The sequence below is a fragment of the Cydia splendana genome, chromosome Z (genome assembly GCF_910591565.1).
Source record: "Cydia splendana chromosome Z, ilCydSple1.2, whole genome shotgun sequence".
NCBI lineage: Eukaryota > Metazoa > Arthropoda > Insecta > Lepidoptera > Tortricidae > Cydia > Cydia splendana.
The window spans coordinates 31,112,974-31,123,821 of record NC_085987.1 but is presented as its reverse complement, the minus strand read 5'-3'; the positions used below and the strand labels follow the sequence as shown (position 1 = coordinate 31,123,821).

The window sequence follows — 10,848 nt, the reverse complement described above, 5'->3', positions numbered from 1 at the left end:
TTCTGTATGCCGCGCCGTCATATTGCTGATGCTGAGTGCATCGACTACGCTACGGCCGTGTGGCTCGGCTCAGGCGGAGGCTAAGTGTTCCGGTTAATTTCGTAAAATAGGTTGGAACGCCAATTAAAGTGTTGTAATGTTTTTATTTTAAATAAAATAAGCCATTTATTAATACTTATGCAAATATTGATATGAAAACAAGTCATTCATAAAGATTGTACGCTAAAATAAACGATTTCTTAAAAACAATCATAAAATTCATAAGATGCCTTGAGAACCGGGAAGAACCGGGAATCCCGGTTCCGGCCATGTCCAGAACCGGGAAATGAAATTCTTGGTACCGGGACCGGTACTGCATGCCCTAGTTCTAACAGTTTTAATCTTCTATCGAAAGATGGCAGTAAATTTACAGTGGCTACTAAAACTTAGTGATTATATTCTCTTTGGTGACTACATAATTTACTTTGACAATCCGCCTCTATACACTCTATTCTCTTTGGTGAGATGCGATGACATTGGACAATAATGAAATTGGACAGGTGGAATACCACCCTGACTTAGTTGACTGCTGCCATCTTTCGGCGGACTATAGTGTAAGTAACTGAACTCTAGATGTCGCTACTAAGACGTGTAGCGGTCTGAGTACAACATAAACAAAAATATTCAATAAATTAATACCAATAAAATCCGTCAGATGACTCTACTTCTGATGGTTTACAAGTTACACACATTTACCGTTGGTAAGTAGATAATTAGATATTAGATACTACAATACTAAGAAAATACTTATTTGCAACAAAACCTTGACATATTATCGGTGGCAATTGTGGCGTATGGCGTATATAACTTTTAGGGTTCCGTACCCAAAGGGTAAAAACGGGAACCTCCGCTGTCCGTCTGTCTGTCTGTCACCAGTCTGTATCTCATGAATCGTGATAAGTATAAGTAGCTAGGCTAGGATGTAGATATTTCTGTTGCCGCTAAAACAACAATTACCTAAAAACAGAATAAAATAAATATTTAATTGGGGCTCCCATACCTACAACAAACGTGATTTTTTGCCGGTTTTTTGCGTAAAGGCTCCTCTTCACGTTGGGCCAACTCCAACGCCAACGAGGGACGCAGCCATGCGGTAGAATGAGATAGCAATATCACTTGCTCCCTCTAACGCATAAATGCGTCCCTCGTCGGCGTTGGCGTTGGCCCAACATGAAGGGGAGCCATAATGGTACGAGTCCCGACTCGCAGTTGGCCCGTTTTATCATCTCATGGCTCCTCTACACTATGGGCCAGCGCCGGTCACTCTGAAATAATGCTCAAATTCTAATACGATTTTTTCATGCATTTTACGTCTGTCACTCGAACCTCTTTAAGACAAGCAAAAACCTAAAACCTATAAGAACCTCCCTATTATGTAGATGCTCTCTACAAAACGCAATTGTTTGATCGCTTTGATCCATACAAAACATGGCACTCTGTATACAGGGTGTAATCGTTAAGTGTAGCCAGCCGATAATTCCGTAAATATAACAGATATCAGAAAACTTCAATTGGGTAACGCACTTTCGATATCAATTTGAAGTTTTCTGATATCTGTTATATTTACGGAATTATCGCCTGGCTACAGTTAACGATTACACCCTGTATACAGCGACATGTAAAGATTAATGCAGTCAAGGCAATTGATAAGATACATATTGTACCGAGTAATCATAATGTATGTTTATGTTATGACTTGGTCTTTATTCTCTTATCTTTCTGATAATTGAATTCCGGGTACGAATGTCTAGACAAAATAAACTACATAGTCGAAAATTGAGCAGAACAACGATAAGTAAAAGTTTTTAGCCAAAATTTCATCATGTCGTGTAATGTATGGGATCCAATACATTCTACGACTCTTCTCTTTCCGCACAGACTCTAATCAAAACATCCTATGAATTCAACATGTCTCATCATGTATTTGTATGACAACGGGAAGACGTAACCTGATGGAATCTCTTCCATTTGAAAAGACAAGTACAAATTTCAAAAGTTCTGGAGGAGCTTACATTTTGCAATGTTGCAACGAGACAAATATAGTAAAAAATATTTGCCGAATACTCGGCACTTTAACCGGATAATTCGGCCGAATACGAATATAATAGAATGCCGAATAATTACCGAATATTCGGCCCACCTCTACTAAAGGTGCCCTCTAGTATGTATGGCTATACCTATATAAGTAAGAGCAAGTAATAGTATTCATTTTTTTTCGTTTCAATATAAAACAAGGCGGTTGAAACAGTCATCACTAACTAATATGTATAGTATTACAAATAATTTGTGTCAAGTATTTACAAGTTCTTTAAAACATCGTGGTTTCTACGGCAGATTAGAAAGTAAGTAATATGTGTATATAGTTATTAGAGTTTAATTTTAGTTTTAATTTTAATGTTTAGTTTAATTATTTTGTTTTATTCTTAATATTTAAAATAAAGTTATTTAATAGAGTACTATAATACATTTTAAGTTCTCTATTGTTACTAATATAATGGCGTTTACCAAAACAAAGATAAATGACCGACCAGTGCCCTACCCCACAAAATTTTACAAGTGTACAATTCGACAAAATTGTTTAATTTTAAACAAAAAAATGTACCACAATAATTACAAATATGTAGTTATTCGTTCCAAGTCTGCAGTATACAAATATATCATTTTTGTGAAAGCGTATCACAAAGAATAAAGGTATGTCACAACAGCTACATAATTGTAGAATTGTTGATTTATAAATATACAAGCGAAAAATTGTAATGTTACAACTACAAATATGTAACAATTTATTTTGCTTTAATGTTGAAGGTAGTTTCACTTTATACGCAATACGCAAGAATTACATTAATTATATTTAAATAGTGATCTATCTACGAGCATTTACATACCAACTGACATTACAATGGATTTTTGCAAGCTAAACTGACCATTTTAAACCTCATAAATGAAAACAAAAACATTCTCTTTGGTAAAGGACCCCGCAGCAAACATAGGGAAAAAGTGGTTTCAGTCAAATCTCACGAAATTTTAGTATGATGTAGATTTAAGTCTCCTGATTATTATTTTATAAGGGCACATATCCCTCAGAAGTATACTTTTAGAAATAATCAAGTTAATACTTTTCTATTTCTATGAGGTATTTCCTAAAATCGATACATTGAATTGACAAAAATGATACATACTGACAGTTACTGACGTTATGAAGTCATATTATAATGCAGTTACCAATTAAGTGTATCGATTTTAGGGAACACCAATATAAACTTGATTATTTCTGAAAGTAGACTTCTGAGAGATTTGTGCACCCATAAAAAAAATTATCAGGAGACTTAAATCTACACCATACTCGTGAGATTTGACTGAAACCACTTTTTCCCTATGTTTGCTGCGGGGTCCTTTAGTGATAAATTGACGCACATTGAAAATAAACAAATGGAAGGAGATAACGCAAAATTTAAATGATTTAGGAATAATGGAGAAAAATTGGAAATACTTAAGGGACACTATGTGGCAAAATTGGAAAAGGCGTACGATGGTAAGCTCAATTTGAGTAATTCGCTAAATATGTTAAAATTAGCAACTGTAGCAAGAGGGTGCGACACACGTTTAGAGAATTGTTAACTTGTAGGTACAATTCTACATATATGTATGATTATTACTACAATTTAATGTAGCCCTCTCGCGCATGAGAGGAGGCCTGTGCCCAGCAGTGGGACGTATATAGGCTGAAATGATGATGATGATGATGAATGTAGCACAAAACAATTGTCAGCTACAAAATTGTACGTTTTCCGGAAAAGATATATAGCGTATGTAAAGTTTTGTGATACAATAAATTGTAAACAGGTCGATACAATTTACATATTTGTAAGAATTTTCCACTACAAATTTGTTACTTGTATATTTTGTGGTACGCACATTTGTATAATTTGTATTATTACAAACTTGTAACTTGACACTTGTAAAATTGTAATTGTAAGTTTTGTGGGATAGGCCACAGGTGTAATAAGCTTATCGGACACACTTGGATAATAAACAAGGAATGCATCCGAGCGGCGGCGGCGGTATTATTTTTCATGTGGTATATTTGTCACAAGAGTTCAAGAAGTGATTCATCCCATCGATCACCCCTATTAAGGCTCCTCTTCACGTTGGGCCAACGCCAACGCCAACGAGGGACGTAGCCATGCGGTAGAATGAGATAGCAATATCACTTGCTCCCTCTAACGCATAAATGCGTCCCTCGTTGGCGTTGGCGTTGGCCCAACGTGAAGAGGAGCCTTTAGAGATGTATTTTGGAGTAACATGGGAAATATTATTTAGTCACGATTTATTCGTGGGCGACTTTATACTCCTCCTGTGCTGTTTAGTGATTTCATGTTTTGTGACCATGGCTATGGATTACCGGAATTTGAACCCGCCTAACCAAACTGCAATAAGTAGTTTTTTTTTGATAGGCACAGAAAAACGGTGGTTAGTAAAAATGTTGCATAATGCTGTTCAACTGGCCGGCTTCATAAGCGGCGATTTATTTACCGTGCGCGCCAGGCTCGAGACCCATAAGCTGAGTTATACGTTTTAGCTAAAAACGGTTTGTATGGTAGCCCGGCGTATTGTGTACGCTCAGCGGTTCGTGGCCATGAATGGGTTAATGTTGTAGGAGTAATTTTTTAAGGTAGGTAGGTACCCGTTTTCTTTACTGCAATTTAGTTGAATTTAGTTTCTTTTCTACACTACCTAAGCCCCCATTCGCACGGGGGCTTTTTCAACGCGCGTTAAAAAAGTGCTTGAATCTGTCTGCACTCTAAATTCGATTTAACGACCAAGGCTTAAAGTCGAAAATCCAACAACGTTTCATAAAAAGCGCCACCGCTGTCGTGTGAATACATACATGGTTATCCATTTGTGTCATTCAAACGCTTTTTTTAACGCGCGTTGAAAAAGCTGCCGTGCGAACGGGGCCTAAAGGTTGTAAGAGATCACCGCCTTTTTGGTTACCTCTGTCTTTATAAATATTATGTGAGTTATGTGCTCCTAGTGAGTATTATATTCTTTGGTTATGTGTTTCCTTGTAAATTTGTTTTGAGGTTGTGCAATAGGATCTGTACTATAGGAATTTTACACAGATCGACCTAGTCCCACAGTAAGCTCAATGAGGCGTGTGTTGTCTGTACTAGACAACAATATATACAAATACTTATATACATAGAAAACATCCATAACTCAAGAACACATATTTGTGATAACCACACAAATAAATGCCCTTACCAGGATTCAAACCCAGAACCTCCTGCTTCATACTCTTCATAGGCAGGGTCGATCACTACCAACTAGGCTAGAAGGCTGTTAATTTGTTCTACAACAAACCCTTTTTTACAAGAAAACAAATACGACCATATTATAGTACACTATTTCAACAACTATATTCATATTCAGTACAACAAAACTTTATTATTTAAGTATCCAGGAAGTTTACAAAATTACAAAAACAAATCATATTTGAAAAGTTTATCTACCTATTTTTAATTTATCAGGTTTAGAAATAATCTTATCATAGTCTTCCCTAACTTTTTTACATTCCAATTGCAGGTCCTCAAACTGGCTCTGGAATAAAAAAAATATTAAATTTTTAATACATGGTAGGTGTATTGGCTCGCAATTTAAAAGAACCTTTTTTTTACATTAAGTAATCTATATTCTCAATGGTGAGAACGATTGGCTTTGTAGACAGTCACTACCGACTAGGCCAATGTTGTCAGTTAAATAATTGACTAAATGAATTCACATTTAAATTGTTAAGTGGATTGTATCACAATAATTGAAAAATAGATCACAATGTTTCAAGCCATTTACCAGCCTTTTTATATACTACACAATATTCATCTGAAAGTGCTCGTAGAGAAACAGAGCTTGTACCACTGACTGGTAGGTATAATATTCTGGAGCTGGATCAGTTTATATTCATAATATAATATTCATCTATTATTGAGCTCAGGTGTTTCGGCTATTACAGACCTGACAAATGGCAGCTTGCTGTTTCATAGCAATACAGCTTTCCATGATATCCTTAAACTTTTCCTTGTCAGCTTCATGCGCTTTTTGGGCCTCTGTCAGCATTTTATCTATTCGATTTTTGTAGTCTGTGACCACTGAAAAAGTATACAGATATACAGTATATGTATTTAAACAGAAATACAGTAGTTCGACAAATCTGTCAATTGTTTCAATTAATAATTTAGGTTGAATTACCTACCACTTAATTGATATTTAACTGACCCTAACTCTGATATACATCTCTCTCCCGACCACTGGGCTGTTTTATACGTTTCTTGAAGATGATTTAAATATAAATAGACAACACTGACGATTAGTAAAAGGATGATGAATTGTAAAAACAGATGATCCTTTGGCCTATTGAATATTCGTGATATCATAGCGGTTAACTAATTTCTGTAAAGCGGAGGTTAATGCATAAATCAGGCACATATTTACTAATGAAATCAAATTGATGAACTACAACATACTAAGGAAGGAATTTGTGAAAAAACAAAAACGTCGTGTTCACATCACATCACAGACGGTTAAGACGGACCTCGCCTCGCCTCGGCCTCATTTTATAAAGTCTCTATCAAGCTTACCAAGTACAAAATAAACCGGCAACATTGATACGATTGGCAGATGGCCTAAAGCCCCATCTACACGACTGCCAACGGCTACTCTTATAGCCGGCTTAGACTCTCGTCTCGCGGCTCGGCTCGCTGCGCGTCTATGGCTCGCCTCGAGTGGCCTTGAGCGCATGAGCCCGTCGAGCTAATGATTACACTTTCGCCTCGTGGCTCGGCTCGAGGCTCGTCTCATGGCTCGTAAGCTCGTCGAGCTAATATATTTTAAACACTAACGGCACGGCATAAGGTTTATAATCGAATGACAAGCCAAACGCGAGTGTGAACGCAAGCGCGCGTCCCGCGCGAGCCCCTTTGGCTAGTGCCCAAAAAACCGCTCCTCCACGCGAGCCAGTAGGGCTACCGCCAATACCGAAATCGTCAATTGCGGGCATTTTTCTCTGTCACTCTAATTACGCCTTCATTGGAGTAAAAGAGTAAGATCCCCGCAATTTGCGAATTTCGGTTTTCGCGGTAGCCCCTCTGGCGAGCGCGAGCCGAGCCACGAGACGAGCCGCGAGCCCACCGCTTACATTCGCGTCTCGTGGCGCGGCTCGCGGCTCGTCTCGTGGCTCGCGCGAGAGTCTAAACCGGCTATTAAGAGTAGGCTCGCACGAGCAACTTTGTCTCCGCAACTTTGTGTTTTGTCTCTGTCGTACTCAAGTGTCGAGCTCAAGTGTCGAAGTCAAGTGCGACAGAGACAAAACACAAAGTTGCGGAGACAAAGTTGCTCGTGCGCGCCTACTCTAAGGGCTTATTACATCCATCCATTCCATCCTGCCGGCGGACGGCAAATTCCAAATTATTTGGCCCCCATTCGCACGGGAGCTTTTTCAGAACAACGCTTGATAAAAAGCGCCACCGCTGTCGTGTGAATACATATATGGTTATCCATTTGTGTCATTCAAACGTTTTTTTAACGCGCGTTGTAAAGCTCCCGTTGCGAATGGGGGCTTCACGGCTGTTAATCTACGTACAACGGAATGTGTACGATAGCGCCATGTTGCTTTTAGATGATACTGACAACTTGCCGCGCTCTGATTGGCCGATCGTCGCCTAAACGTCAGTTGTCAGTGGTTGTCGCCCATGTTTGTTGAAAACTTTGAACAGTTTAAATTATTTTCAATTGCAATAAAGTGTTGATCGAGTGAAGTTCTTGTACTTATCCTCTCCGCTTTATTTGTGATTCATCCATCACCCAGTTCTGCAAGCATTTATGCATTGTGCAAAATGTATTATCAGTGCTGTGTGTGTAAAACTCTGCGAAAGGACGCTTTTACTTTGTACCGTTTTCCTAGTACTGAGAAAAGACTCATTATGTGGTTGAAGTGTTTGGAAACAAATGGTTTTGGAAATATGTCGCCGGAGCAAGTTCGAAAAGCTTTTATTTGTGAGAAACACTTCGAACAGCGGTTTGTTTCGGCATCGACACGGCGTCTCAACGCGAAGGCTTATCCTTCGTTATTCAGTCAAGATGAGATTAACAGTGGGATCCCATCTCATGAAAATGCCGGTAAGTGTAGAAAATGATAAGAAGTGATATAATAAATCAGTCTAATCTAATTCGTATCATTTACGACCATAAAAGATAATGTCATAAACTTCTATGCAATTGATGACTCATGAATCACGGCATGGTGATTTTATTATGTGTAGGTAATACAAAGTGTTTGTTTATTCCTGTAATAAGAGCATATGTTTCTAGTAAGATAATTATTTCATGCGATCGATATTAATATCTTAACACTTGTGTGTTAATTTTAGCTTAGCATTTTTGTACTTCTTTGGGTAAAGATATCATTGGCAAGTGTTGCAGTCTTTTATTAATTATTTTATTTATATAGAAATTTCCCAATCCTAAAAAAACACCATGCAGAATTTGTAGATAAATAATACCACATTTCACTTTAGTTATTTAAAAATAATATTTTGTTATCAATTTTAGAAAACATGGATCCGCTGAAAGAACATGCATATGTTCGTAAATCACATGACGACCACACATACTGTCAACAAGTGCCTCAAAAAGGTTTGTTTAATTTTTCTGAAATGCATGATAGCCATGATAGATACTCAATTACATTTTAGGTGCAAATTAATGCCTTCTTATCAAAGACATTATTAATATTATTATGCACATATATATTTCATTAATGGTACTTAGATCTGCAAGCAATGTAAAGAATCAATTTCTTGTATTAAGGTCAGGCATGGCTAGTGTTTCCATGGGCAATATTTTTTTTTATAAAATATCACCACAAAAGTAAAAAAAAGTCAAAAGTATTTATTTGTCAAACATAAGTACAGGTCCCATATACATCACTGTATCACTATGTTGTGCCGTAAGGCATACAATTTTTCATTTATGGACTGTGACTGCATGCTGTGCGCAGTTACCATTAATTATCAAAATCATCTAACAAAAATTCACATACACTATAATTATATGTTATTAAATATTTATCATCCAAAATTATCATTTAAAAGTTAATTAAAATCTATTTATACATAATATGCTTTGTTATCTAAAAATTTAAATAACTTACTTTTGAAACTAATCATGTCATCTGTATTTCTTAGTTCAATAGGAATTTTATTAAAAAATTTGGCGCCATTTCAAATATACTTTTTCTAAATAACTCCGTTTTGGAAGGCAATGAATTTATTTTACCACTCTACCCTACCACAGTAATATTTCCAATAAGGAAACAAAACTGTCAGAGGAAGGACCTACATGCCTTACCAATATACGTACATTTTAATTACGCATGTATATAAGAAAAGCCAAAGTTATCCCATAGAAGTATTTCCGTAACTACCCATAACAAATTTGTAGCAATGTGCACTGTGTAGGTCCTTTGGAAGATATTTTATAATAATTATAAGCCCTTATTAACAATAATTTTCAACGGTTTTAATGTGTTTATTATGTATTTCTGTTTTAGCGTCTCCTGCCATTCCATCCACATCGGGGGTTAAATCAACCGCAGTGGGCCATACACCAAAACAGACTATGGGTAAGCTAAATAAATGAATATGACACTATTTCCTATGTATTTTAATATTATCACAAGTTATTAGTAAATCTTATAAAAAAAAAATTAAAGTGCTATTTTATGTTACAGCCGTTTCTATAGCCACAGAACCTGTCCCGACAACTTCAGACATTGAAAAGGAGACCATGCCCGAACTATGCAGCAGCTTTATTACAGAACTTGTTGTAGCTGAGAAGGTTACAGCTTGTATTTCACCTAGTGTACAGTCACACAATGAAGGTTAGTGAATTCTTATCATTTTTACAAGCTTTTATTTACTTTCACCTGACCGTTGTCTGTGTGTAATCAAATCTTGCAAGTTAAATTTGATCCACTTACCGGTTTCCGATTGAGCTGAAATTTTACATACATATGTAAGTCGGGTGACAATGCAATATTATGGTGTCATCGAGGTGATCTGATGATGGAGACCGGAGGTGGCCATAGGAACTCCGTGATAAAACAACGCAACCTAATTGTGTTTGGGGTTCTTAGAATTGTCTCGATGAGTATTCGTTGCTTGTGGAAAAAAAAGTACAGTCGGCGATAAAAGCTTGTACCAAAAATGAAATTTTGGCCAAAAACTTATTTTGTGTTATTGTATGGCAGTGACAGTACATATAATAGTACTTAATCATTTTTAAAGCAATGGCAATATTTTATGTTATTGTATGGCAATGACAGTGTTTACATAAAATAGTACTTAAACTTAATCATTTTTAAAGCAAAGGCAATATACCTATTCCCCACTATCATTTGAAACTTTATTACAATGTGATAGAGTTCAATTTTACATAATTTCTAACACTCTTATGCCCATTATAGGGTTATCTCACTCTGTCTTTCGCGTTATGAGTATGATGATAGTCACTGAGTAATGAAAAATAAAATCAAATAAATGTGTCATTCTATTTTAAGTGCTCAGAATCACGAAGTCTCTCTGTTCTAATAGGAGAAAAAAAGCCCCAAGGTTTATATTCCTATTTCGTTACCATTTTCCATACTAAGTGTATGGAAATTTAATAATTTCAGAAGTCAATTTGTGTAACTAGTAATTTTAATGAAACTAAGTTTTACCTGTTCAGGTCTCGAAATTCTTGAATAACGATCATCAT

At 36.5% G+C, this 10,848-nt stretch overlaps 1 protein-coding gene across 1 annotated transcript; it reads left to right on the top strand.

The window, feature by feature from the left end:
- The first annotated feature begins 7,690 nt into the window (after positions 1 to 7,690).
- On the top strand, positions 7,691 to 10,352 carry LOC134804637 (uncharacterized). The gene is made up of 4 exons (XM_063777746.1): positions 7,691 to 8,211; positions 8,644 to 8,727; positions 9,644 to 9,715; positions 9,824 to 10,352. Exons 1-4 carry the CDS (start codon positions 7,929 to 7,931, stop codon positions 9,976 to 9,978), a joined length of 594 nt encoding a protein of 197 aa, XP_063633816.1. The 5' UTR covers positions 7,691 to 7,928; the 3' UTR covers positions 9,979 to 10,352.
- The last annotated feature ends 496 nt before the right edge of the window (positions 10,353 to 10,848 follow it).